General features: G+C 50.9%; 10 protein-coding genes across 10 annotated transcripts; 7 read left to right on the top strand and 3 right to left on the bottom strand.

Annotated features, from left to right (window-relative positions):
• Window positions 1–449: 449 nt before the first annotated feature.
• Window positions 450–5,667, top strand: VTN49DRAFT_2733 (uncharacterized protein; the record flags this gene model as incomplete). The annotated part of the gene is made up of 8 exons (XM_069410491.1): window positions 450–746; window positions 799–1,192; window positions 1,243–2,962; window positions 3,011–3,849; window positions 3,898–4,311; window positions 4,369–4,742; window positions 4,793–5,089; window positions 5,149–5,667. The coding sequence occupies 8 exons, from the start codon at window positions 450–452 to the stop codon at window positions 5,665–5,667; spliced, it is 4,854 nt and encodes a 1,617-aa protein (XP_069269291.1).
• Window positions 5,668–8,682: 3,015 nt separating this feature from the next.
• On the top strand, window positions 8,683–11,305 carry VTN49DRAFT_2732 (uncharacterized protein; the record flags this gene model as incomplete). The annotated part of the gene is made up of 4 exons (XM_069410490.1): window positions 8,683–8,850; window positions 8,951–9,058; window positions 9,108–9,856; window positions 9,916–11,305. 4 exons carry the CDS (start codon window positions 8,683–8,685, stop codon window positions 11,303–11,305), a joined length of 2,415 nt encoding a protein of 804 aa, XP_069269290.1.
• A 712-nt stretch (window positions 11,306–12,017) lies between these two features.
• Window positions 12,018–13,928, bottom strand: VTN49DRAFT_2731 (uncharacterized protein; the record flags this gene model as incomplete). The annotated part of the gene is made up of 2 exons (XM_069410489.1): window positions 12,018–12,991; window positions 13,052–13,928. The coding sequence occupies 2 exons, from the start codon at window positions 13,926–13,928 to the stop codon at window positions 12,018–12,020; spliced, it is 1,851 nt and encodes a 616-aa protein (XP_069269289.1).
• A 575-nt stretch (window positions 13,929–14,503) lies between these two features.
• Window positions 14,504–15,349, bottom strand: VTN49DRAFT_2730 (uncharacterized protein; the record flags this gene model as incomplete). Its single annotated transcript, XM_069410488.1, has 3 exons — window positions 14,504–14,917; window positions 14,970–15,206; window positions 15,260–15,349. The coding sequence occupies 3 exons, from the start codon at window positions 15,347–15,349 to the stop codon at window positions 14,504–14,506; spliced, it is 741 nt and encodes a 246-aa protein (XP_069269288.1).
• Window positions 15,350–15,601: 252 nt separating this feature from the next.
• Window positions 15,602–17,953, top strand: VTN49DRAFT_2729 (uncharacterized protein; the record flags this gene model as incomplete). Its single annotated transcript, XM_069410486.1, has 1 exon — window positions 15,602–17,953. One exon carries the CDS (start codon window positions 15,602–15,604, stop codon window positions 17,951–17,953), a length of 2,352 nt encoding a protein of 783 aa, XP_069269287.1.
• A 979-nt stretch (window positions 17,954–18,932) lies between these two features.
• VTN49DRAFT_2728 (uncharacterized protein) lies at window positions 18,933–19,595 on the top strand (the record flags this gene model as incomplete). Its single annotated transcript, XM_069410485.1, has 1 exon — window positions 18,933–19,595. The coding sequence occupies one exon, from the start codon at window positions 18,933–18,935 to the stop codon at window positions 19,593–19,595; it is 663 nt and encodes a 220-aa protein (XP_069269286.1).
• Window positions 19,596–19,884: 289 nt separating this feature from the next.
• VTN49DRAFT_2727 (uncharacterized protein) lies at window positions 19,885–22,096 on the top strand (the record flags this gene model as incomplete). The annotated part of the gene is made up of 2 exons (XM_069410484.1): window positions 19,885–21,238; window positions 21,372–22,096. The coding sequence occupies 2 exons, from the start codon at window positions 19,885–19,887 to the stop codon at window positions 22,094–22,096; spliced, it is 2,079 nt and encodes a 692-aa protein (XP_069269285.1).
• A 325-nt stretch (window positions 22,097–22,421) lies between these two features.
• VTN49DRAFT_2726 (uncharacterized protein) lies at window positions 22,422–22,970 on the top strand (the record flags this gene model as incomplete). The annotated part of the gene is made up of 1 exon (XM_069410483.1): window positions 22,422–22,970. The coding sequence occupies one exon, from the start codon at window positions 22,422–22,424 to the stop codon at window positions 22,968–22,970; it is 549 nt and encodes a 182-aa protein (XP_069269284.1).
• Window positions 22,971–24,426: 1,456 nt separating this feature from the next.
• VTN49DRAFT_2725 (uncharacterized protein) lies at window positions 24,427–25,152 on the bottom strand (the record flags this gene model as incomplete). The annotated part of the gene is made up of 1 exon (XM_069410482.1): window positions 24,427–25,152. One exon carries the CDS (start codon window positions 25,150–25,152, stop codon window positions 24,427–24,429), a length of 726 nt encoding a protein of 241 aa, XP_069269283.1.
• A 1,177-nt stretch (window positions 25,153–26,329) lies between these two features.
• On the top strand, window positions 26,330–26,762 carry VTN49DRAFT_2724 (uncharacterized protein; the record flags this gene model as incomplete). The annotated part of the gene is made up of 2 exons (XM_069410481.1): window positions 26,330–26,507; window positions 26,578–26,762. The coding sequence occupies 2 exons, from the start codon at window positions 26,330–26,332 to the stop codon at window positions 26,760–26,762; spliced, it is 363 nt and encodes a 120-aa protein (XP_069269282.1).
• Window positions 26,763–27,874: the final 1,112 nt, after the last annotated feature.

The raw sequence follows: 27,874 nt of genomic DNA, 5'->3' as shown, positions 1-27,874 counted from the left end.
ACCGGGGCGACAAGCAACCCCAGTCCACTCTCCTGTCGCCAGTCAGATTCACCCAGGTGATCGGTCGTCGAAGCCACTTGGGAACAGCTGTGCCCGGGCATCAGCAAGTTCGACGAAGGCGCTGATCTCCGTCGTCTCGTCCGGTTTATTACCCGCCGTTTTCTTCCATTCGACGCGTCAAGAAAAGCTCCGTCTGCGTCGAATGAAACGCCATGTCACGTGATTTACTATTACTCAGCGATCAATATTTCCCAAAGCAGGTACCATGGAAGTCGAAAGAGCTCGCAATAAGCAGCACGCACGTGGATCTGGGACGGTATCTGCGGTGTTGATGGGTTTAGCCACTCAGTCTTTACGGGAAGTCCTATCATTCTCGGTTTTGCGTAAGAGAGCTGTTTGACGATTGTTGGACACTGATCATCTCGGTACACGTACCCCGCCGCGGAGCTATGAGCAAGAAATTCAAGCCTAAAGCGTCGAGCAGTCGTGCAGCTGCCGGTGGCTTCGGCGCGTTTGGAGGATTTTCTACGGCTTCTTCTCAGAGTTTTGCACCATCATCGCTATCATATATTGCAGAGCCTCCGGATCTATCCCAGATATCGGAACCGCTTCTGGTGGTGCCCTTTAAGAATCTCTCCAAAAAAGATGACACGACGAAAACAAAAGCCTTGGAGGATATTAAGGATCATTTAGGCCGAATAAGAGAACAAGGCGCTGAGGTTGAAGAAGGTGTGCTGGAGGCTTGGGTAAGAGCATTTCCAAGTCGTGAATAAAAAGCATGCGCTAAGATAATCACAGGCGAAGGTGTATCCTCGCGCTTCCATTGAGAATGCTCGCAGAATTCGGCAACTTGCACATATAATCCAGGGCCATTTGGCCGCCCTGGCCGGCAAGCGAATTGCTCGCCATTTACCAAACGTCATTGGCGCCTGGCTGGCAGGACTTTACGATAATGATAGAGTTGTGTCACGCACTGCGGCTGAGTCGATCTCTGATGTTTTTCCGACAGAGGAGAAGCGGAATAATCTATGGAGAGTTTTTCTTGGCCCTGTTCTGGAGTTTGCGGAAGATGTGATACTCCATCAAACCGTTAAAACTCTCAGCGACGAGAGAATAGTGAAGCCAGATGACGCCGAGGCAAAGTTTGCAAGAGTATCTGCCACGGCTATCCTGCTCCTCAACCGCATCTTGAGTATGTTGGTTCCCATAGCTGCATTAATCAGTTGACTTATTTGTGATTAGGCTTCTCCTCATCGGAGCAACTGGAAAAGCACCAGGGGCTGATAGAAACCTTGTTGAACAGCCGAAACTTGTGGGGATTTGCACACCATGAAGATCCATTCGCACGTAGGGCGGTGTACAGCCTTTTGCATTCGGTAGTCCGAGGAGGTTTGGACGTCGATTGGCAGGTGATCAGCTCGGTCATAATCGGCAAGGCCATATCGACACCTCAACTGATGTCGGCAGGAGAACTTTCAGAAACACTGCTACTAATCACGCAGACTCGGCCGCAATTCTGGACAACAGACTACACTGGAAAGACATCTGTTGTCAAAAGGCTTCAACAGTACATCAAAAAGGGCTCGCAAGGGGCGACCGAATCATTTTGGTCAAACCTTGTGGAGATCTTGAAGTTACTCCCACGAGAAATTCTTGCCAAATACGGAGGAAAAGATGAAGGCGAGAAGGATTTGAGCTATGCCCAGGCAATGACTTTGATGAATGATTTCTCGGAAGGGCTTGGCTCAAGGGATGAACCACGTCAGAATCTCACGGCTGGCTGGATCTCTTTTGTTGAGTTAGGGCTGTGGTTATCTGCTGTCTTGAAAATCGAGGAAAAGCGAGAACTCATCCGCAGCAATATCCTGCCAATCTTCGAGCAGTATGTGCTTAAGCCCCCGGAGCCTTCTCGCTATACCCTTCCTTCTCAAACGGGCAAAGACATTTGCGCGAGTGCCTTTGTCAGGATAATTGAACATGGGCACCAAGAAACCCTAAACGAGTTTTGGATACATATTACGGAGGCCTTACTCGAGGCAGTTAAATTATCACGTCCAGAACAATCAAAAGACTTTAGGTCTTCCCAAGATGAAGTTTCAGGACAGGCAACTCGTTTCTTCACCCTTCAAAAAACGGTTTTATCGAGAATGGGGGAAGGACAGCATCAGCAAGAAATTCTCAAGATGTTTCAGACTACCAATGTGCCGTTATTGGAGGGTTCATTGCAAGTCCTGCATTCTCGGAATGGCAAACCATATGCTGCGGCAGCAATGCTTGAACAAGCCATTCGCAATGTTCCTGAAGTTGTTAAAAATGCGGAAGGATTGCTGGCTACCCTCAGAGAGCTAGTTCCTGCGCTCCTGCTGAGCCCATCCAGTGAACATATCGTGTCTATCATCCTTCTCTGCCGCGGCTGGAAGGGCTTTGACACAATACTCAAAGAGTCTCTAAAAAAGATGACCGCGACAGAGTCGACTTTTCTGTCTCCAGCAGTGCTGAAACTCTTGGCAACTGTCAATATGGAAGACATTTCAGACACTTCAGATTTTATCTCCGTTGTGATGAAGCGTTTACGCAAAGCACTTGATGGAGACGAGTCTGAATGGTCTGCTGTTTTGGCGGTCTCACAGAACCCAGGTCTACCAGATGAGGTTCTCGACAACATTGTGACAGCAATCGTTGACGCGTTGTCGTCTGATTCTGTCGCGGATGCTTTGCATGGACTTTCATTGCTCCTTGATAAGAGCCCAAAGGCGTCCAAACACCTGAAGAGTGGCGTTCATGGCCCGAGACTGATCGGAAAACTCATTCATCTCTCGGAGTCAGCTGCGGACGAAATTGCTCATGAAGCCGAATCCCTCGAGCGGCGCCTCAAGGAGCTGGTCCCAAAGGACGTGAGTGCCACGTCAGATCTAGAGGTAGTAAAGCACCATCTTCTCAAGGTCGGACCAGAGTCGTTATCGTAAGTAGCCGTCCAGAAATCGGGTTGAGCCCTGCTGACCTTGAACAGCGTCGAATCATTGGTTGGCATCGCCAAGGAACTGATTCAGAACTGCAAAGAGGATGATATCCCCAAGCTCGGAAGTAGTATCCTGCCGAGTCGCGAGACTTGGACAGCGGCCTTGGAAGTTTTCTTAGCTTTGCCCCCTCGACCATCCACTGTCATTACGAGTCCTTTAGGTGGCACCGTGAGCTTGATTCAGCATCATCTCCCCGAGTCCGTTTCCAAGAATTTGGAAAATGTGGCACGAGATTCCAATAATGCGTCGGCGGCTCTTCGTTTGACAGCCTTTACCACAGAAATACTTTCTTCATCATCACCGAGCCTTCTTCTTTCGATTGGCCAAGATCACCGGGAAGGCATTTTCTATTACTTCCCGCTGGCCATTCAATTGATCGACGACGACTTAAGCATCGAGGGCTCTATCAACATAACTGGGCTGGAACTTCCAGAGGACCGAGACGAGTACCTGGGGATTGTCAACCGAGGCCGGTCCATCATCAACAGTTGGATTAACTCTAAGGGAGTGTCAGAAATGAACGGGGCTCTATCAGAAGAGTTCTTGGCTTTTTGGGACAGGACAATCAAGTCCTTGACAACAGGCACGCCGGAGAGTTACCGAGTTGGAGAGACATACGCGAAGATTATGTCCCAGACTGAATCTTCTCCTGATACCGATACACTCGTTGGGCTCACGCGAGAGATTCGCAAGATGAATGTTATGCGTGCGGCTGCCACCTTGGCTGTGTGGGGGCCTGCTATTCTCTCCAATGCAGCAGGAACGAGGCTATGCAATGAGCTTGTTGCCGAGATTACGGGAATTGATTTAGAGAAGGATCCTGTCCATGGTAAGCTATGCCTCTAATTACAGTGAGTACGTTTACTAATGAATACAGGCTTGACAAACATGACAATGCTCAATATACTTGTCCAAGGAGATCGTAGCGTGATAGGATCGATTCCAACCCAGCGGGTTGTTTTTCTTGTAAAGCGCATTCTTGAATCCCTTCAATCGGGAAGCGGACCTCTTTCTGCATTGGCTGAAGGTTTCAAAATCCTTGCAATTGCTCTGCCGTCATTGGGCGAGATATATGGTTCCCACTGGGCTGAAAGCCTTGATCTGTTGGACAAAACGTGGAAGGAGATGAAGGCTGGCGATGCCGAGTTACCTGTGTTACACGCGTCGCTCAGACTGTTCGGATTGTTAAATTCCATGGCCAATGGGGACGGAAACGACGATCTTGAGGATGCGTGGAAAGACTCTAAGGGGACCCTGTTCGAATCTCTTGTTTCGTTGCTCAGCCGTATCGGTAAGTTTGGAATTTTACTCTGTAGATATCCATTCATCCTTGTCTGACAAACTGCAGATGCAGCAAGTGAGCATTATCAGCCACGGGATATGACAGTGGATATTCTACGACGCCACTTGAACACCATTTCTGTTGAGAGCATTCCCAACGTTGAAAGTCTTTTCTCGCTTCTCGCTGTGCGGTGTTCAGCCATCCAGCGAGCGGCTTTTGAGGTTCTTCACCGGTACATACCGAAAGCCCAACAGGAGGTGTCGTTCGAGGTGGCTTTGTCAAAAACCACTGTGCATCTTCCGGACGAGCTATTATCTTTGTTGCTAGAACCGCCTCACGCAGATGCTCTTTCTGCGGCAGCAGAAGATGCCAGCGTCTGGGTCGGCCTGCGATCTTATCTGCTGAGCTGGAAGATTGTGTTTGATCATTTCACGAATTCTGTAAGAAATTTGATTTTGGGAGTGAGAATACAATACTAACCAACAGGCAGTCAGTGCCAGTGCAAGAAAATTATGCAACGGATATCAAGGAGCATGGGGCTCTGAATCCTCTTTTGGAGTTCACGTTCGACTTCCTTCAGAAAGGTGGCAAGCTCATCGATGTGTCCAAACTCCAAATCAAAACATTCGAACTCGACGAGTCCGAGTCCCCAGAAAAGGAGGTACAATGGCTACTTGTGCACCTGTATTTCTTGTCTCTCAAGCACCTTCCAGCCCTCACCAAGAGTTGGTGGCTTGATAGCAAAAAGAAAATCAAGGGCCCAGTTGAGGCATGGACGGAGAAATATGTAAGGCAGCCAGAGACGCCTGGAAATCATTCGAGTCTTGGCCGAGCTGACAAATTCAGATATCGCCATCGATCATCGAAGAGGCATTGCAAGGCGTTGTCGACTGGATTCAGACCCAAGACAAGGACGAAGAGCGCCCACTTACGGTGAAGGTGTCATGGAACACCGCAGAACTCATTGCTTCGATTGTGGTCGATGATGAGTCACCGCCTGTGGCGATAGCCGTCAATCTGCCGCGAGCGTACCCGCTGCAGCCCGCAGTTGTCGCAGGGCGCAGCCGCGTCCTTGTAGACGAGAAGAAATGGCAGAGCTGGCTCCTTGTTATCCAAGGAGTCATTATGTTCTCCCACAATCTCGTCGACGGCCTTCTTGCGTTCCGACGAAACGTGCAGGGCGCCCTCAAGGGGCAGAGCGAGTGCGCTATCTGTTACTCGGTGATTTCAACGGACATGCAGACACCGAACAAGGCCTGTGCGACCTGCAAGAATACCTTCCACTCGGTTTGCTTGTTCCGCTGGTTCAAGAGTAGTAACCAGAGCACATGTCCACTGTGCCGAAACAATTTTGTGTACGTCTAGTTATTCCGATGTCGGCATCTGATTCCGAGCGTAGGGCGGCGGGTTTTCATAGAATCGATTCATGTTCTCGATAGGTCTCGCGGTGATTGTGGATTCTTGATAGAGTTAATGTCATATTGAACTTAACGTTCACATCAGAATCAATTTACGTGATGAGTTCGCAATCCCAAGTTCAGAGGAAACAGCGCTACTTAGAATATGACAGTATCTTTCCCTCGTTCCCATGCTTTCTCACGATTCCTGACGTTCCCCCTTTGCGTGTCCGCTCCGATATATTGTCAACTTTGTGCAGATGGCGGTGAGTCGCACACCTCTTCCACGGCCTACCAGCTGTACTTGGATAGGTACCTTTATCGCTCAGTAGCCTAGTTCAGTTGCCTGCAGGTGGCTGAGCGCGCAATGCTCGTAACTCTCGTATAAGATAGGCAACTTCGTGATCCTTGAATAGGCAGACTGGTAATTTCTCAGATAAATTTGACATAACTGAGCCTCAATTTCTCCTCAAAATATTGCCAGCCCACCGGTGCGTTTAACGAAAAAAGTTCTCTCTCGTAGTTACAGAGACAACGAGAATTACAGTGCCACTCATGATACATATTTGACGGGTCAGAAACTTTACTATATATCCAGACATTCCGTTACCCTAAAGTTACCCACCTGGCCGAGTTCCGACCGTTGAACCAGAGGAAGCTACAGGGATGTTGCGCCAGGCAGCCTCAACTGCGCGAATTTTGGATTCCCCAATATCAAAATTTTAAACCGCCAAAGCAAGACAGTCAAGAAGACGAGCACAATTCATGTGTTTTCTCGTAAAATCACGCAGAAAGTTCCGGATGACCATGGTGAGGGCGGAGTTCCGTTGCATTGGAGGCGCACTGGCGCAGGATATTGATTAAGTAGGCATACCAGACTGTATGCTTTTGCTGCTAGCCAACCAGTACGCTTCAAAACTGTCGCGAGCCGTATTCCCTAAGAGGACTGCCCATATTCTGGATGTTGGTCAAGCAGTCGCGGCCAGTCTAATCTGAGACTAATCGGGTCGATCTATCTGTTGATGTACCAAATCGTAGGTGGCTCACCAGTTGGCACCATGCACCTGGCCTATGGTACCAAATAGTACGAACTCCTCGTCCCAGAAGACAGCCAATGGTCACGAGGTTCCATGTTTTTCCACAGAATTATCAGTTACCTTAGATGGGCTACTACAGTGTGCTCTCACTCCGAGTCGGAGGATGATAGGTATTCTTCTCTACTTGTAGCCAACTGCGAACATCAAGCTAAGTACGAAAACTTGCGGTGTCGGACTGAAGTCCACGTGAACAAACCCATAGCGTACGGAGAGTCCTGTATCTTCCAAATCGCTTCAAAAGAATTTCGTCAGCCTTGGAGTGGAATGGCCAGACAATCGAGGGGACAGCCAAGAGCTCCTCAACATTACACCCTTAAGCGATCTGATCGACTGCTGAGCCACCTGTCGAACTGGGGTTCGGAGCCATCATCAATGCTTAACATAAATCACATGACTTAAACCAGTCGCTTTTGAGAAAAGACCCCTGTTCTGGTTTTCCTCTCATTAACTTACTCGTAGGTGTTTGCCGGAACCAAAGTTACCCAACAGTTTTTGCGGGACCCGGCATCCAGCCCTAAAATGAGCAAACTTCCCACGAAGTTTAGCACTCATCTCGATCGAGTTTTCAATTGAATTTCAGCCAGAATGAATCAAACGAAACACTACGTCAACATGATGCGTCCAGAAGTAAATTGTTTTGAGACACTCTTTCCTGAGTTACGTTGACATACTTCTTTCCATGGCTTGGACAGGGTGCTACCGAGAAAATGCTCGCTAGGTCCAATATATGGCAAAGTCGAGTGTTCGGCCACGAAAAGAAGATACAGGTCTTTTTCTGACTCCTCTGTATCAATATAGTTTACCTATGATAAGTGACAACCAACAAGCGGGGCACCCAATTGTTTACCATGGCTTGACGTTCTCTGACTACGTAAAATGTTGCACACCGATCTGAGTTCCTGGAAATCCAAGGCCTTGGTCCGATGGAGAACGGTTCAATTACCCGCCAGGGGTAAGTAAGCATTCACTGAAGCAAACGCATATGGAGGAATGCTGCGTCAATTACCAGCAGGGCTTCGAAGTTCTCTACCATGGCGTTGACGAAGCTGCGCGTCGCAAATCTCATATTGCGAATGAACCAGCATGGTCGTGTCTGGCATAACTGTTGCCACGTTGTTTGCCGCTAATGCCCACACTCCGGACTTTCTCTCCGGTTGAGGATCATGGATAGGTGTCAAACGGTCTAGCCCTTAGCTTCGAAGCTTCGACCGGATGCCTTAAAATCTTGTACTCTGGGGCTAGCATAGGTTCATAAGCTTTTCTGAACCGTTTACAGTCTCCACTCGCAATTAGTTTCCGAGCGACTGTGAAGAACTTTAGGGTGTTCCTCTAAAAGCGGGAGGAACAATGTAGACCTGGTGCATAGACTTTGTTTTAGTCAGACATGACGCAGATATAACTTCCCATTTTGTCTCGCGACGGAATCTGTCAACTTTGTGTGAAGAGAATATGAGACCAAATGTTGATTCAGATTCGTCCTGCCAGGGTAGGCACACAAGATAACGGCACTTAGGAATTTCAATTACCTCTAAGTAAGTAGAGTTGTCTCGAGTACCGTACATGTGCGCGACCCTGAGCGGATCGTTCCTTTGATCGGGAGGATAAATAGCTTTCTTGTTGGGGCAGACGATACAAGAAAACATCGATACGCATTGGACTAACAAGACCAGTTGATGAAAGCAGACATCAGACAATGGATGCCATGAACTTTCAAAAATGGCCAATGCAACCACCTTTTTATTCGCTTCACCAGGAACCGACGACATGCAGTCCATTTTCGGCCACTGTAGGTTGCTCTCTTCTGTCAATGTTTGTCCCAGAGGCTCATCACGATTACCGACTTTAGGATGAGCACAATCCGAACCCAGCGGAACCGGAGCTAAACAATGGAAGGAAAATGGCAATCCCAAGATTACCAGAGGGATCGGAAGGTGGTCTCAGTTCTCTTGGACGATTTCACCGACGCCATGTCCGGCGAGCCTGCGAATCGTGCCGACAGCGAAAGACAAAATGTACAGGGGACAAGTCTGGCTGCAGAAACTGCCGAGAAGCTGGCATAATCTGCTGCTATACGGATGGGAAAAGAGAAAAGTCCAAGCGGTATGGCCTAGAGGGCGCAACAGACATAATGAACGCTGACATCAATGCAGCCAGCTTGCAACGTTGTCTGCCAAAGTGCAAACATACGAAGAAATCATTCGCAAGATGAGTCTGCGTTTCGGCATCTCCGACGAACAACTTATGTGCATTGTCATGACATCGGTAGGAGCCGTGAGGCCGAAGCTAGGACATATCGCTGATTGAAATGCAGGATGCAGATTGTGGTCTCGGTGGCCAATCTGATACATCGATGTTTAGTAGGGGCCGTCAACTGCTTTCTGGGGACTGTGCCCAGCGAAGATCCTCAGCCTCTCCGTCGGCTAGATCTGTTGATGAGGCCGATTGTGTCGAAGAAGACTTCAACCGAGATGAGACCGCTCGTGCAACCGGATTCGTAGGCAGCAGTTCTGAGATATCCTGGCTCCAGAAACTTCACAAAGAAGTCGATGGCAAGAACACAGAGCCGACAGCCGTTGGGCAATCGTCTCCACCGCTCACGCCCGGCAAAGACGTTGACTCGACAATAGCGTCTCTGAATTACTATGCTGACAGTCCAGACATGCAATTGCCGGATCATGTCCAGCCACATGAAATTCCCTCGCGCGACGTTGCTGATAGACTATTCAAGGCGTATTTCATGTCTGTCCACGCAACGTTTCCTATCGTTGGGATGTCGACATTCAATTCCCAATATCAGCTATTCTTCAGCAAGCCTACGGTCAAGCCAGGAAACAAGTGGCTGGCAATTCTGAATCTAATCTTCGCTATCGCTGCAGTGTACTCCCATTTGGTCCGCGCCAACTGGGAGTCATCTTCTGATGACCATGTAACTTTCTTCGCGAGAGCGAGAGTGCTCAGTATGAAGATGAAGGATCCATTGATGGACCACCCAGATCTGCAGCAACTTCAGATCGAAGGGCTTACTGGATTCTACCTCTTGGCCACGGGGCAGATCAACAGGTATTTTTCGAAGCCGGATGTCCTCTATCATGGCAAAAATGAATAATACTGACCTGAAGGCCACATGGCAGAGCATGGAAGGTTTTCGGTAATGCTGTCCGTGATGCAGTCGCGCTCGGACTTCATTTGAGGAATGTCGGCGATTCGATTACCGACACCTCAAAGGAGATACGGTATCGTGTATGGTGGGCATTGTACACGCTGGAACATCTCCTGAGCATCATGACTGGCCGGCCATCGTGTATCGTGGATAACGCATGCTCGACGCCGGTGCCAATACCGTTTGACGAGAGCGATTTCAATAGGAAAGATGCATCTGAAATGTTGAGTGACACCTCTCGCAAGAGCCTGTGGCTGCACGATTGGACCTCTCCCTCTTCATCACACATGCCTAGTCCAGCCCAATGTGACGACTCCGCGACTGAAACCGGAAACCCTAATGCCGAGCCTGGTGCGAGTTCCAATTGGTTGAAGAATGTTCCCACGAGCATGTCGCTGTACTTTTCTCAACTGGCGGCGTTGTCCTCGATATCCAAGAGAGCCATCATGAAGCTTTACAGTGCCGAAATCGTCCATGCACCATGGCCAAGTCTTGAGTTCACTATCCGAGGTCTCTTATCCGATACGGACGCCTGGCTTGCGAACATTCCTGAAGCCTACGACTTCAGCACCCACACGCAATCTGCTGGCTTTCCATCTGCGCAGAAGCTTGGTCTTGCGATGCTATTCTACAGCACTCGAGTTGCGATCACCCGCCCATGCCTCTGTCGGCTGGAACGCAACTGCCAGAGTGATGACATCTACGAGTTCTGCAGCAAGACGGCCGCCGAGTGCGTGGAGGCCGCCACACAGCTTCTCAATCTCCTGCCGGACAGCGTGGATCCTATCGCCCTCTATCGACTGTCTCCCTGGTGGTGCGTGCTCCATTACCTGATGCAGGCTACCTCGGTCCTGCTGCTCGAACTCTCGTTCCGAGCCGAGCATGTGCCCGAGAAGGGGGCGGAGGTCTCGCGGACGGTCAAAAAAGCGATCCAGTGGCTTTACGAGCTGTCCAAGTTCGATTCCTCCGCCCAGAGAGCCTGGCACCTGTGTGACGAGTTTCTGCGTCGGTTGGCGCCTCAGGTCGGAATCGACATTAGCGATCTCCCCGGTGAGGAACCCTCTCTGGATCCTCCTTCTGTCGATTTTATATCCTCGCTGCACACATCTTTTCTCGAGCAATCGATTGCAAACCCGACGATTCCTTTCATGGACCTGGACCCGATGGATCTGCTCGATGAGAACCAACCTACGTCCAGCTTGCGTGGGAGGTCTAGCCCTCTTGACGAATCATTCCCTTACGATCCCGTGGCAGGTCAGCTGACGGGATCGTTCTTCCCTTTGCCAACAGCCACCAATAATGATCCTGATCTCGACCTTGGAGGCATGTATGAAGAACATGAATACTGAGCCGCATGCTGATCGAATCCATTACGTTCTGGATTCGTGTACGAAGCACATGTCAAGAAAAGTGGATATTTTGCGTTTATATTTCGGGTTCCTCTTCTCTATTTCCATTGCACTTTTTCTTGATGCACAGACGGACAAGACATGTATTATGCCGCAGATGATGTTGATACGATAGCTAGCTGTTAGATTCATAGACTAGAGAAAGACGAATAGATAGCAATCATACTTTCGGTTGATATTCTTAATCATCTATCCTCGGTTACGTACGTGACAATAAGCAATTTAGTAAATTAGCCCTAACTCTCCTAGCACCTGACCACGGGTAGACTCGCCTCAACCACAAGGTTCGCAAACCCTAATTAGGGCTCTGCGTGCATACTCGAGTTAGTCAATCTACACAAATTTAGTAAAGAAGAGCGAGATCTTCCGGACCATTAACTAGAGTTGAGTAATACTCTATTCCGGCCATTGATGAAGCTACCAACTGGGCAATTGACAAAAATGAGAGAGAACCGTAGCTAGCGATTCGACCTAGAGTTGCCAGGATAAAAATAGACGTCAGAATTAAAAGACCTTGACGTATTGCATTGAGTCTATATACACCTATGGCACGAACAAATCATGCTAAATGTTTGACGTCGACAAACATCTGTGCCTCTCGATGCATCAGGTACATTCAAATCAGATCAATCGCCTATTCCAGTATAGATATCTAAGCACCCCAGATCCTCTTCTTAGCCGTAAACAAAAACCACGCTTCTCTTTCAATGGGAAGCGGTCTAGCCACCTTGACCAATGTCGTCGTCGATGATGATGATGATAATGATGTTGATGATGATGACGACGATGGCGACAGCAGCGGCGTGACTTTCCCCATTGCCCCTCGCTTCTTCTCAGCCAGTGGACGCTGATTACCATTAGATTCAACCAGTCGTGGGTGTTGATCTGTTATTGACGACGACGATGATGATGAAGTCTGTCGCACATATATATTCATAATGTTGGACCCATGTATCTCGACGATCTCGGCTCTGATCAGCCCACGGTTTGACCAGGAGTTTGGATTTTGTTTGAACCTGGGAATACCATGCGCGTTGGTCGTCGACGTCGTCGTCGTCCCCATGGGCGGCCTTTTCCATGCCGACGGGTCGCTCAACCCAACCACACCACGAACATGGCTGACAAAGCGGTCCACGCAGTCTAGAACGGGGAGGAGTTGCCGTCTGATCCCGCAGCCGGTGTGACTTGGGTCGAGTTGGTAATCGGGGATTTGACGGAGAGAGGCTATAATGGAAAGAATGTCTGTTGTTGCTCCTCTGTTTGGTGTTGATTGTACTGGTTCTTCGTCGTCCTCCTCTTCATTGATGTTGATGTTGCGGATGCTGTGACAATCTCCGTCAACGTCAAAGTCTGGATCTATGAGTGTCGATCCAAGAAAGATTGTCTTGCTGCGTAGAGAAAAAAACCTGATCATCTCCCCGAGGTGAAAGGAGTCGCAGGCTCGTGAATTGCTGTAGCCCAGACGGCATTGTATTGGGCGTTGTCTTGATGAACCCGCGGCATGCCCATGCGGAGGATATTCATCCTTCCTTTCCTCCTCCTCCAATGCTCCGTATGCGCGCAGAAAGTGAGCTTGGATATCCGTTATTGTATTCAGAATAAACTGACGTCTGCGGTACAATTCCTCTTCCCAGAGTTAGCAGACGGTGCCTCGTGTAGCTGAGGAACGGGAGGTCAGACTCTAACCTTCAATTCCATTTGGGAGATATGACCATCGCCGGCTAGTTATATCTCGGACTCCGGCTCCATCTACCCAAGCCGCAGAGCCTAGGAGGACCAGGGTGTGCGTAAGGACACGGAAAATGGTATTCTCATCCAGGCACATGGCTATATAGATGATCTGCCGGATGCGTTCTTCACCCAATTTTAACAATGGTGGAGAAAATACTGTAAGGGAAGTCTTGCCCTTTACAGTCGGTACATATTTCGCTCGTTTGAGCGTGTCAATGACAATCTGCGTAGAACTGAACGTGTCTGAGATATCAAGCAACATGGCAATTACAGACACGGGCTGTTCCCTGACTTCCACCACAAGCCGGGACTGCCGGTCATCGTCCGCCAAGGACCCAAAGCAAAGTATCTTGAGAAACAACTCCAAAGCATCTATTCTATTCTTTCCGCTGAAAGTGCAGATATTGAGGCTAAAGATTGGGAGATCGTCCATCAACGACTGTTCGCTTGGGCCGCCATTTGGCTCATCGGTGATATCTGCGTCGGATGGAGTCGCTCGACGCTTTCTTCCGCCAAATCGCGCCCCCTCAGCAAACTTTGTGGGATCAAGCATAGCAGCGAAAAACGGGCTGTTACGCACGAGGTTGCCACTGGGGACTTGCCAACGATACGTTGTCATCGAATCGGCTGGAGCCGAATCAACGTACTCGAGCACCACATCCCCATCGCGCGCCAGAATCCTGTAAATGATTTTGGATCCATTTGCGGCGACACTCAGTTCCTTTGAGTGCCCTCGAACGGATTTTGGCAAATCTTTTTGTGGCGACTTTAGATCGGTAGGAACACCAGAAGACTGAGGTGCTGCTGGTAACGGGGGATACTCTGCATCCATTTTCGTCCTCTACCTTTAGGAACAGATCAAACAGGCTTCCCATGAGCGTGTATGTGCGTGATTCGAGTCTCCCTTCTGTCTTAGATCAACTCACGCAAGTGCTGCCTCTGAAGAGTCGGAATCGACTGCATCAACGCAGTTCGCCATGGCTGACCGATGTTGACAGTGCGGTCAGATATCCCAGAATAACCGGTGCGGACTGACACCTTGGTCGTGGAAGAACGGAGTGCTTACCGCAAGTTGGCTACGATGCAGTCGCCAAGGTCAGCCATTCACAAGGCCAAATCGCTGGATGGATCGGCTCGAAGTGAGCTATTCCACAATCGGTCAAGCTCTGCTTACTCAGAACCTAAAATCAAACATGATTGGCTGGTCTGTAAACTTGTCACGTTAAGGAATCTAAATCTAACTTTAATAGGAAGGTATTTGCGTAATTCTCGAACCAGACATTCTATGAAGCGTGCGAAAAGTGCCTCAAGCAAAAGGCATTCCAGGTATGAGTTCGGAGGCATAACGTCCACTCGAACTGGGTATAAGAAAATGCCATAAGCTGTCGTGATACGTCATGCAATATCTCAGTCCAACGTTGCTTTGAAACCCTGATATGCCTGTTCGATATCGAATGCCAGTTCTCGAGCCTGCTCCTCACTTAACTCCTCCGTTGCTCGCATCTGATTCAGAATAATAAGCCACTGGATAATTTTGCTGCGGTTCTCAAAGTCCCGCTCAGTCACCTTGTTGACTGATTGAATGACTTCGGACAGCAACGGATGCAGCGCATCCTTTGATACCATGTTCAGCTTCAGGGCATCCAGGAAAGTGATGAAATTCTCTGTTGCTGCCAGGATCAAGGCACCACGTGCTCCGGTTGATGGAGCTGCACCTGCGCCCCCGGGGGCATTGCTGGGAGTGTGAGTGCCGTGCGATGCTTGCTCAACAGTTGCCGGGAGCCCGACTCTTAATCGCTCGGTAGCTCGAGGGCATTCTAACTGCAACGAGGTTAGCAAGAAGAAATGGCGATACCGCCAATTAGCAACACACCCCCCATGTTCGTTTGAACGTTTCAAGATCAACAAACTCCTGCGCAACGGTTTCATCATTCAGCGTCGATTTGTATTGTTTCAACAGCCGAGAGCAGGTCTCGGTGTACTCCGCTTCTGAAACCGCATCTCGGATGTACGCCTTCTCTAGCCCATCGAGAGTGACTATGATGCTGTATATCTCGGCCAGCGTCTCATAGAGGTCCCGCTCCGCGGGGCTCGATGCGAGCTTCACTTCCTGCTCATCGGTCAGCGGAGAACCATTAACAGCGCTTGGCAGTCACTAATGACCTCATCGAGATTTATCGACGCTGACAGGGAGGGATTTGGCGTATAACTGTACGGCGTAGGCGCATAGGATAATGGCCGTTGGGGATACATGTTCATCGATGCTTCCGTTGGAGCAGTGGAATCGATTGATTCATGTGATTGGGCGGGGAGGTTGGCCAAATGGCCAACCTTACTAAGCTCAAGTCGGGTGGTCCGTGCACCTTCACGGTTTTTTTCAAGAGTAAATTTGGATGCGCGCAGAAATTCTTGAAACTTGGAATCTGTACGCAATAAACCAGATTTTCTTCATTGTTCTTTTAGAAACCTGCAGCTGGAAGTGCTGCAGGATAACCCGCCGCTACAATGGCTGGGAAAGTGAAGAAGTCGACCAAGAAATTCGAAAAGAAGCATCTCCATGATGTGCTGGAGAAGCGCAAGAAAATCGCCAAAATCAAACAGCGACAGCAATTGATCGAGAAGAAGAAGGCTAAAAATGCCGAGCGACGGGAAAAAGAGGCGGCAGAGAAGGCCGACCCTAAAGAGGAGGCGAGAGAAAAGGCCTTTGCTGAAATGAGCGTCGACGACTTCTTTGCCGGCGGGTTCGAACTCCCAGAACAACCGAGCGCGAAGGGAAAGAAGGTACAGAAGAAAGAAGTTCCTCCGAAGACGGGAAAGCGAAAGCGCAGCGAAGAATCCGAGGATGAGGTTTCGGAATCAGAGCGCGGAGGTTCCCGCAGCGGTAGCGGCAGCGATAGCGAAGACTCGGATGCCAGCAGCGTGGGCGATTTTGACGAACACAAGGGACAACTAGAGGCTTTGAAGGAGAAAGATCCCGAGTTCTACAAGTATCTCCAGGAAAACGATGCGGAATTGCTTGAATTCGGCGACCACGGCGACTTGGCGGAAGTGGACGAACTTAGCGAAGGTGAAGAGGACGGACCGGCGAAGAAGAAGAAAAAGCAGTCCAAGGATGAAGATGAAGGGGAAGCAGAGACTCTCACAATCGCAATGATCAAGAAATGGCAGAAGTCAATGGAGGAGCAACATTCAATCAGAGCGATGCGGCAAATTGTGTTGGCCTTCCGCGCCGCCGCGTACTTGAATGACGCAGACACTCAGGCCAGCAAGTACTCCATTTCCGACTCCAATGTCTACCACCAGGTGCTGGTTACAGCTCTGGAGCACGTGCCGAAAGTCCTGGGCCACCATCTCCCCGTCAAAGAGACGGCTAGCGGCAAGGTTCGAGTATCGATGGATTCGAAGAAATTCAAGACTCTGTCGCCTTTGATCAAGTCTCATACGACATCGGTTCACCATCTCCTGACAAACCTGTCCGATGCATCTACGCTCAAGTTGACTCTTTCGTCGATCGAGCTGATGCTGCCTTATCTCCTGCAATTCCGAAAGTTGTTGAAGGTCCTTGTCCGGACCGTGGTCGACATTTGGTCAGACTTTGCGAACTCGGAGGCCACTCGTATCACGGCATTCCTTGTCCTGCGACGTTTGGTGGTAATCGGCGATGCTGGCATCCGCGAGGCTGTCCTTAAGACGACGTATGAGGGCATTGTGAAGGGCTCGCGCACCACCACCGTCCATACGCTCCCCGGCATCAACCTCATGAAGAATTCGGCCGTGGAGCTTTGGGGGATCGACCAGAATGTGTCCTACACGACCGGATTTACTTTGATTCGGCAACTTGCCATTCACCTTCGCCAGACCATCACGCACACTACGAAAGAATCCTACAAAGCCATCTACAACTGGCAATATGTGCACTCCTTGGACTTTTGGTCACGGGTTTTGTCGCAACACTGCGACGCTTTGGTGGAGGCCAAGGCCGGGAAGCAATCGGCCCTGCGGCCGCTCATCTACCCGGTGGTCCAGGTTACCCTGGGAGCGACGCGGCTCATTCCTGCACCGCAGTATTTCCCTCTTCGCTTCCAACTCACCCGCGCCCTGCTCCGGCTGTCTCGGGCAACAGGCACCTACATTCCTCTAGCCCCCATACTCCTCGAGGTGCTAAACTCCCCCGAGATGCGGAAGCCTCCTAAGTCCAGCACGCTCAAGGCGTTAGACTTCAACACGTCCATCCGCGCTCCCAAGTCATACCTGCGGACGCGCGTGTATCAGGAGGGCCTGGGAGAGCAGGTTGCGGAGCTCCTCTCCGAATTTTTCGTGCTATGGACCAAAAATATCGCCTTCCCTGAACTCTCTCTCCCCGTCGTGGTCATGCTGAAACGATGGCTCAAGGGAGTCAGCTCGAGGACCAGCGGAAATAAGAACGCCAAAGTCAACCAGATGATTGTCGTCCTCGTGCAGAAGATCGAGTTGAATTCTCGGTGGATTGAGGAACGGCGGTCCAAGGTGAACTTTGCTCCAAAAGATCGGGCCGAAGTGGATAACTTCCTGAAGGACGTCGACTGGGAAACAACACCGCTCGGCGCCTTTGTCAAGACGCAGCGGAAACAACGCGAGGAACGGGCGAAGCTGGTTGAGCAGAGTCGCAAGGAGGACGAGAGGAGGCGGGCCAAGGGTGAGGAGGACGAGGAGGAGGAAGAGGCAGTTTTGTCGGATATGTCAGATGATGACAAGGTCAATGGGGTAGCTTCTAGTGAAGACGAAAATGAGGACGAAGACGAGGGAGACTCGGATGACGATGGGAGTGAAGAGGAAGAGGAGGAGGAAGAAGAAGAAGAGGAAGAAGATGACGAGTGATTGAACTTGTGTGTGCAGACTGATGATCATGCCTACATAATAGAGGATCTAAAATGAATTGTCGCTGTCTCTTTTCGGTGTTTTGATATTCATGAGCGAGAGTATGGTGCTTCGACAAGTCTGCAGAACTGCACCAAGAATCTCTGTACAGTATGAATCGATCAATACAGAATTCCTTTCCCAATTCGGTATCATATTGCGAGCCGCGAGCTTATCAAAGAAAAAAAAAGCTCCCTGCATGGACCACCGACTTCAGAAAGTTGCATGCGCTATCTACATATAAGCTTTGGCAGAACCACCACCTGAGAACCTGCAGAGTCACGCGTTTGACCGCGATATTGGCTCTTACCGCTAAGTTCGCTGTAAGAGGCAAGGACGAAGGTATTTGGAGCCGAACAGCATAAAACCCTTGCCCAATTGGGCAGTAGGGTTGCGTATCTCACGTGATGTCCTTAACGAAAGTCAGCCGTGCGTAAAGTCCGATTCGCCGGTGCACCTGTTACTAGAGCCGGTGATCTGCCGAGGCACCAATGGCGGACAAGCAACTAAGAAACTCCGCAACGTCATCAGTAGCGAAAGAAGTTTAAACGCTCCATTCGGTCAATGCAATGGCAGTACCGTCACGATACGAGTTATGCACTTTGGAGCGAATGGGGGATCGGAGGAATTCACTTACCGAAGAGCTGAGTGCACTCAGTGCAGTGATTTAATAGATTGATTCCTGTAGCTGAAGGGACTTGGGCTGTGCTTTGTTGGACCCAGCTCGCTCGACTCGGCGGATTTAATGGACTTAATTGCCTCAGAAGTCCCGTAGGATTTGGAATTTGATTGCTGGTGCATTAATGTTCATCTGATGCGACTTTCTGTTTTGCTGTTTCTTTGCACTTCGGAGCCAGTAGAACAGCCTCCAGGTGCATGAGTTCAGTTTTGGCCAGTTTTTGCTGATTGGGCGTCTTCGTTTCACAACTTCACGGTAACCATGCCGACAGAAGGCGAGAAGGGCGCCGCCATCTACAACCCGTTCGTTCTGCGAATTTATGACTTGTGCGTCCTCGGCTTCTCCAACTCGTACGCGTGGGGCTGCCCGACCAAGTCCGTTCTGAAGCCGTTTTATCGCCAACACCTGGGCCGTCGGCATCTCGACATCGGCGTCGGCACGGGTTACTTCCTGCAGGACATCCCCAAGGACATCGACCTGACGCTGATCGATCTCAACCCAAATGCGCTAGAAACCGCGCGGCGGCGCTCCGGACGAGAGTCCGTGAAGTGCATTCAGCATGACGTTACGCAACCGCTTCCTGAGGACCAGCTGCACTCGGAGCAGTTTGATTCTATTGCGCTTTTTTACCTGTTCCACTGCGTTCCTGGCGGCTCGCAAAAAGTACAACTCCTGCGACGGCTGAAGCCGTACCTCGCGGAGGGAGGTGTGGTGTACGGCGCAACGGTTCTCGGTCAGGGTGTCCAGCACAACTTCATCGGCCGACTGCTTCTCGCACTTTACAACCGCAAAGGAATCTTCTCCAATTGGGACGATAGTCAAGAGATGTTCGAAAATGAGCTGCGCCAGCATTTCGACAAGGTCGAAACAAAGCTAGTTGAGAGGGTATTATTGTTTTCGGCGTCGGGACCGAAGAAGACATAGAAGTCGGAACGCATGTTGAATGTTCATGAATAGATCAGACCATGACATTGTACCTATATGTGCTTTTAGTGGTTACGCTAACCATTGACATTTCAACCATGATCCAGCAAAAAAAATGCGGGGAATCCCCGACCACAATGACGTACCGTATTACCTAATCAAGATAGTTAATATGTGCCTTGATGGGAACTTCGGATGTGCTATTTCACAGACTAGAACACTGACAGGGATGCTGCTTTGTTGATGCCCCTGTCTGTTCCGAGGAACTCACAATGACGGTGCATTGAAGATGGTGACACCATCATTGCAGAGGCAGGCCAAGGCTTGCCTCCGGCTGGCCAGTCCCTCTCTCCAGTTGACTCGACGACCAAAACCGGGCTGTGACCGGATAGCTTCATTCAACCGATGCCAAAGCACCTGTTCTGCCGCGGCCGCCGATACGAGCCTATCATCGCCGGTCTACACACCGCCGCCATCATCAGACACGACCCCGCAACTCGTCTCGCGCCGGGAACGCATCAAGTCCGCGAAGCCCTTCTCGGAGTTCTTGACAGACAGCTTCCGCCGACAACATGACTATCTCCGCATCAGCGTTACTGAGCGATGCAACTTGCGCTGTCTGTACTGTATGCCGGAAGAGGGCGTGCAGCTCTCTCCGCCGGCTCATAACCTGACAACGCCGGAGATCATTTATCTTTCGTCGCTCTTTGTCGCGCAGGGCGTCACCAAGATCCGACTGACAGGTGGCGAACCCACCGTGCGCAAAGATATTGTCCCGCTGATGCAAGCTATTGGGGACCTGCGCCGGGACGGGCTGCGGGAGCTCTGTCTGACGACCAACGGGATCACGCTGCACCGGCATCTTGAAGCTATGGTTGACGCGGGCTTGACCGGGGTCAATCTGAGTCTGGACACGCTAGATCCGTTTCAATTTCAGATCATGACCCGGAGAAAGGGGTTTGACGCGGTGATGAAGACGATCGACCGGATCCTTGAGCTGAATGCGCGGCGCGGCACGGGTATCAAGCTCAAGATCAACTGCGTCGTGATGCGTGGGCTGAACGACCGGGAGATAGTGCAGTTTGTAGAACTGACCAGGGATAAACCGATCGAGGTGCGGTTTATCGAGTACATGCCCTTTGAGGGCAATAAATGGAGTCAGGGCAAGATGGTGCCCTACCGGGAGATGCTCGCCAGGATCCGCGAGGCATATCCCGCGCTGGAAAAGGTTCCGGACCACAAAAATGACACAAGCAAAACATACCAAGTTCCCGGCTTTGCAGGCAAGGTCGGGTTCATCACGAGCATGACGCATGATTTCTGCAGCACATGCAATCGCTTGCGGATCACAGCGGACGGGAACCTTAAAGTGTGTCTGCACGGGAACGCAGAGGTGTCTCTCCGGGATATCATCCGCAGAGAAAACGATGGCAAACCAATCGATGAGGAAGCCATGCGCGCGTTGAACCTGCTCGAGTCAGGCCGTCGCGCCGCCCGTATCTACGAGGAAGGGGACGATGCCATCGGCGAACGGGAGCAGGAACTCCTCAACGTCATCGGCATGGCCGTCAAGCGCAAGAAGGCCAAGCACGCTGGAATTGGCGAGCTGGAGAAGATGAAGAATCGGCCGATGATCTTAATTGGTGGGTAGATTGCATACACCCAGCTGTACGGATTACCTATCATGAGGTTCTACGATGACTATTCATGTGTACCTAGGATTCATGATGCAAGGATTATGAACATAGACTGACAACGGGGGTTTTCTGTTCGTAGACGGTCGTTCAGTAACCCCTTCTAGACTCCGTACAACGGTGCCAGTGCATCTTCTCGCGCCATCCTGGACAAATGGCTTTATGCAATCCCGCCGGGCATGTAGCACCAGATCCAAACCCCCCACATCAACAGGCGCCGATGCCGAGGAACGCCAAAAACCACCCTCCCACGAATCCTTCCCGCACCTAACACCCACCGGCGAGGTGCACATGACTTCCATCTCACACAAGCCCATCACAACGCGCAGTGCGACCGCGATGGGTGTTATCCGGTTTACCAACCCTGAAACCCACCGGTTGCTCCAAGCTGGTGAGATCCAGAAGGGCGATGTCTTCAGCGCGGCGCGTATTGCGGGAATCATGGCCGCGAAGCGCACCGCCGATGTGGTACCGTTATGTCATCCCGGTATTGGGGTTACTGGGGTTGAAGTTGATATCCAACTACACCCACCAGAGAGGGAAGGGGTGGAAGGGGCCAAGGGAGAGGTAGAACATGATACGGGTAGTGGAAACAATGGACATGTCGAGGTCCGGGCCACGGTGACATGCGTTGGCCGGACAGGGGTCGAGATGGAGGCTATGACGGCGGTAATGGGTGCGTCGTTGACCGTGTATGATATGTGCAAGGCGGTTGACAAGGGGATGGTTATTGGAGAGGTCAAGTTGTTGGAAAAGCTTGGAGGAAAGAGTGGGCATTGGCGTCGGGAGTCCAAGAAACAGGGATGAGCTGTTGATAGACCTGACAACGCTGCCAACGTCCTCGTACATTCCCCTTACCTACTCCGTACTATTTCCTCTGTTTGGATCTATGTGTGTTAATCATCCTAAACTAAGATGCCGTCACGTGGTGACCTCTACAACAAGGCCACGAAATTCATGGATTTGGAGGACGGGAGCGAAACCGGGGAATCTTCGGAAAGGAGTGAAAAAATTTTCACTTCAAAATGACTGTATGTACAATGTTGTGTGAGTTGAGAGAAAGTGTGCTACAACTAGAGCAGTGGGCAAGGTCCTCTGAGCGCGCGTGCTACACGTGCGTAGGGAATACCCGATGCACTACCCGATGCCAACGATGTATCGGCTGCCGTTCCACCTGCCCGGACGCGCTTTTACCTGGACGGGCCCGTTGTCGGGGAGGACATTTGTATACCAGAGCCTTTTCGCGCGGCTGCGGAGCCATGACCTCATTGTGATCTGCGTGGTGTCAACCGGGGTCGCAGCGCAGCTCTTGCTGGGCGGGCAGACATCGCATTCGCGCTTCAAAATCCCTGTGCCCACGATGGAGGACTCCATGTGCCACGTTCCCCCCAATTCCTACACGGCCGAGCTCCTCCGCAAGGCGGACATGCTCATCTGGGACAAGGTCTCGATGCAGCATCGCTACTGCTTTGAGGCCGTCGATCGCACGCTGCGGTACATCCGCCAGGCCGACGAGCTCTTTGGCGGTTTGCCGGCAGCGCCGGGTGGGGACTGGGCGCGGACTCTGCCCGTCGCGAGGAACGGGCTCCAGCGCCGACATATACAGCGCGTCCCTGCAAGCCTCGCCTGTATGGAGGTCTCTCAAGAAGTTGAGCTTGACGAAGAACATGCAGGCGGGTGAATGGCTGACAAGGTGGTGGAGACACCCGATACTGTTATGGATGTGTGAAGCCACGGATACCGGGTGCTATTGCTACGCTTCAGTTGCCAAGGATGATATCTTTTGACTCATGATGGCACACTGTTTCTGCAGGTACGTTCCCCTGGCCTGAGGACCACAGGAACGGCGACGGAGCCTTGCTTTCCATCAGGTAACTAGTGCATGAGTGACATATTCCGCCAAAGACGCCTTAGAGAAAGCAGGAATCTCGAGACCAGAGACTAAAGTAGAGATTTCAGTTCTATAGATGGAACAGTAGCAGCTACATGGCGTTTCTACGTCGGTTTTGGGAGAGCATGGGGCAAGGTGAAGAGGAAAAAAGAGAGATCAACTCCCTAACCATTCGAGACCATGGGGAATCGCTCTGGGCACAACTAGCTAACCCTAAACCCTACCCTATGAATTCGGCCCTAAACGGGGCACGCTTTACCATTGAAAAGCAGTCTTTAGGTAACCCTAGTGCCAAGAGTTGGGAGTCCAAAGGTGTCATTTGTCGGTGGTCCAAGTTATTGCATTTGATTGCCAGCGTTGTGACGCGGTCTCTTCTTGGTAGATACATGGCAAATGATGCCTGGAAGTCCAGCCATCACGACTTGGAGCGAGCTTCACTGTGTTTGGATTCCGATTGTACTAATAATAACGAGGCAGACCATGGCACTGCGGCTTCTCTGTCTTCACGGATCAAACGGATAGTACCTCTGGCACAGCCACTACTGCAGACGCCAAACACTTTGCAACTCGGAGATAATCTACTCAATATGCCGGCAGTGGCAGGAAACGCATCAATGACATGGCTGCTTGTCAATATACGTGAGGCAACAACAAATTTCAGTGTGTCCAGGAGCTTTCTGAGCAGCCTCGGCACCCAAATTCGACGGGCAAAAGCCGGTGTTTCAGGCCCGAAACGGGCTTGCAGTGAAGGAAGAGGACAATGATCAGGACGGAGCTAAGGAGAGTGCCCAGGCTCGGGCTTGAACTGTGACAGCGGCTCAACTGATTTGGTGCCGAAAGACGCCGGGGTTTGCTGCTTGGTTCAAAAAGAGTATTTCTAAGACGGGCACAGACATCCTGTTGATTCCTGTACAGGATTGGGGCTGAGTGATCGTGCTATATGGAGCTAAACAACCGGGACATGTATCCAAGGATAATTTGGAATTGTGACTCGAGTTGCCAGTCATCCCCGTTATTGTTGTATGGCTCCGCGTGGAATACCGCTGGCCAAATCGATGAACTGGTATGCTCCTGCTCACAAGGGAGATTACCCATATGAAGACTGCATCCGGAAGGGGATGCCGAGAATATCTACGTTGAAACATCTCATGTAAAATCGCCAACGCTCATGGGAAACTCGAGATCTATTTACATAGAAGCATCAATCTTCACTATTATCAGAACCAACGCTGACAAAGCCACATTGCTAGCCCCTAAACTCCTCCAGCTTCCTCTTCTGCCTGCCTAAATCATCAAAATTCTCCGGACTCAACCACCCTTCAAACGCCTTCTCCAACCGCTCCCACTCACAATCCAGCACCGCAAACCATGCAGTATCACGATTGCAGCCCTTAATGATCATATGCTGCCGAAAGACACTTTCAAAGCTAAAGCCGAATCTCCGCGCGGCCCTCTTGGACGCTTCGTTCAGATTATCACACTTCCACTCCACGCGACGGTAGCCCAAATCCCGAAACGCGTGGCGCAGCAGCAGATACACCGCTTCTGTGGCCGCGGTGGTGCGCTGGATGGCGGGCGTGAATAGGACGTTGCCGATCTCTATGGTGCGGTGCTTGGGGACAATGTTTAGGTAGCCTAGGTAGCCGACCACGTCGTATTGGTCTTGGTCTTGGTCTTGGTTTTCTTGTTGGCCCTTTGTGCGGACGAGCGCCGCCCAGAGGCAGCAGCCACTGCTCGGATTGGCAAAGTCGTTTAGATAGGAACGTAGTTGGTCGACTGTGGTGGCCGGCTCATGGTGCATGTAGTCCCAGATCCAGGCGTTTTCTGGCCCACTTGCATGCGGGAAAAGCCTGTCTGCGTGGGAGGCATTGAGGGGTTCTAGTGTCACTGTTCGGCCTTTGAGGATCACTGGAGAGGGTCGTGGAGCTGGGGTGGGATTTTGGACGGGTGGTCCGCGGGGACGAGAGGCCATTTTTTTTTTTTTCCTTTCGCTATTTTGTTAGGTATTCGGTTTATGCTTCGTGGGTGATCAAGGTAATTGTTGCAATTGGATTCACGCTGCAGCAGGTGTAAGTTCGACATAATGCTGGTAAGAGTACGGCATCTAACATAATGTGACTCATCCTTGTAGGTTTGGGGCACAGAATCCTAACTACAACCTCGGATCTGATTTGCCAGTTGATAGCGTAGTCGTTATCGGACGGGGTGCCGATATGACAGCAACACCAAGTCTCCAGAGGTCCTCTTTTCTAGGTCATCGAAGCGCCCATCAAATACCGAACAATCTGGTAATCTTGGCGTAGGCGCGAGAAGACTAGACTCAGTCAATGTACCTCTCTTCGAATAAAACAGCCTCACCCCCCTTAGGCATTTCGAGACCAGCTTGTACTCATAAAATCCAAATCCACAATGCATGTCGGAGATAATAGCCCAGGTAGTTGCTAGGCCAGCGACCTCCAAATCTTAGGGTGGCTGATCTTTCCAGCCTTTAACCATGTTGCGCCAATGATGGCACGCGGAGTTTAAAAGGTCAAGTCAATCTTGACGGAGAGTCGGTATGGCAGTCTTAACCTCTTTTTACTTTTCCCACCGAATACTACTTAGATTTACCATCGATGCGTTGAGGTTTGGTGAATTTTGTTATTTTGGTTCGAGGCCGTTTGGATTGTAAAAGGTGGGATAGCTGCTCTCCAAGTAATGGGTGGCTACTTCTTCATGAGCTGGTAGAGATGTTGCAGTGCATCGAGGGGGCATTGCAGCTGGTGCGCAGCTGGTCTGGGAAACTGGAAGTTCGAATAATGGAGTAGCTGTGAATCTGTTTCTTTTCATGTGTGCCCAGAGGATGTGATGCTGAATCGACAACTCTCAAGAACCCTTACTTACTGAAAAGATCGCCCTGTAGCACATGAAATGCGGCATTGCTGGTGCAGGGACAGCATGGACGGAACTGCTTTGACCACCGACAACTATTCTTAGATCATAGGGCAAAATGGGTGGAATATCCAGGTTACATTTGATGGGATGTGAAAGACCTCACCGTCAATGACACTGTCGTATAGAAAGGCTGATTCTTAAGCCCCCGGTATCGCCACGCTGGGCGCAAAGAATGTACAACGAGCCATCTTCAGACTCCAAACATACAACAACTAATGGCGGAGCACAAGCAACGACGACATGAAGATATCGTCTTAACTCACGGCTATGCTCCGAGGTTGATGCCACCGATCGAGCTAGACCCGCAGACGCAGGTTGTTGATGATCAGCAAGATCTGACGCAGCCCAAAATTGAGTCGGCAAATGTTGCCGGCCGTCTGACAAAAAAAAACGGTATGCAAGTGTGTAGAGCAACAATTGACGAGACCTCGGACAAAAGCCCTCCATCGGCTCCGTGTATCAGATCGGAACATGAACCTTGAATATCAACGAATGGACAACCTGTATGGGGCACCTCGTCATCTCCGTTGGGCCCATAGTTTGAACTTCCGACACGGTTCTTCACAGAGGCATTGGATATCAGACAAGCCACGCCCAGCCAAGGTGGCGGTGCGCCAACATCTGAGCACATCGCTCAGCCATAGGTGAGGCACCATTGGATCGGCCATTGGAGATCCTCTTGGCCGCAAGTACGGAGAACAGTGTGGTTCTCCGAACTCTGGGACTGCAAAGTTTGATCCGCCATACCGCCCTACGACCCTCTCGACGACCTTCGGCGGGCCCTGAGAAAAATTGGGGACCTTGGCCATCGAATTCCTCTCGCCCCAATCAATATGTTCTGCTTGGGAAGCGGCCGGACTAAATGCCGCCGAGCGATCCAAAAATGCGCTGCATGAAGAGTGGCATCGGCACTGCGTAGAGTAAATAATAGTCGATGCACGAAGTGCCGAGTGACCAGGCACTTTGACAGCACAATCACGGCCCGACGGGAATGGCGGAATGCTGCGAAGCGACAACAGAAAAAGCCAAGCTTGCCAAGGTGCCCAACCCCAGCTGAATCGGAGGCCCGAACCCTGAGCCCTAGATCGGAAGACCGATCTGGACAAGACGGCCTATTCCAGATCGGGATAGGCGTCGGTCACCATGCTGTCTTGGGAAGTAGACGTAAATGCCATATCCAGCTTAGCGTCATGGAAGGATCGTCTCGGAATGCGGAAAAACCATCAGATCAACGTTGCGGCCACAGTGTCCACTTGTTGAGAGCAGATCTCCCTCCTGGGGAGATAGCAAAGGCACAGTAGGACGGCCCGATGAAGAACCGGCCATAGGATGGCCAATTGGCCGTACTATATGTCAGCATTGCCTCGCAGGAAATTGGAAGCCAACAAGGTTGAATTTAACTGTGTTGCCTGGAGCTGGTGAAGGCGGAGAAGGGAACACGCAATCGGCCCCATGCTATTTCTGGAAGTTGACTAGCGGCCTTGGCACAGAGTCTTGGCGCTCTGAGCCCCACTTGTGCTGACTAAGACCCGTCCGGCGCAAATCTGTAACCAATCCTCCGACAAGCCGAGCGCCTCTTAACCGCGAGCTTCCGCTGAGACACCCCCCTGACGCTGCTGGATCGACCTGTTCCCTTCCCCTACGAGTTGTTCTTTTGCCTCTCTTTCAACAATTTCGAGACTCTCCATCTCTGTTCTACGACCTTGGCGTCTATCACCTTTTCGATCATCTTCCCCTCCGTCCCATCCGATTATCATCCC

The sequence above is a fragment of the Thermomyces lanuginosus genome (genome assembly GCF_041956635.1).
Source record: "Thermomyces lanuginosus strain ATCC 200065 unplaced genomic scaffold VTN49scaffold_27, whole genome shotgun sequence".
Taxonomy (NCBI): domain Eukaryota; kingdom Fungi; phylum Ascomycota; class Eurotiomycetes; order Eurotiales; family Trichocomaceae; genus Thermomyces; species Thermomyces lanuginosus.
This window is presented reverse-complemented; position numbering and strand designations above follow the sequence as displayed.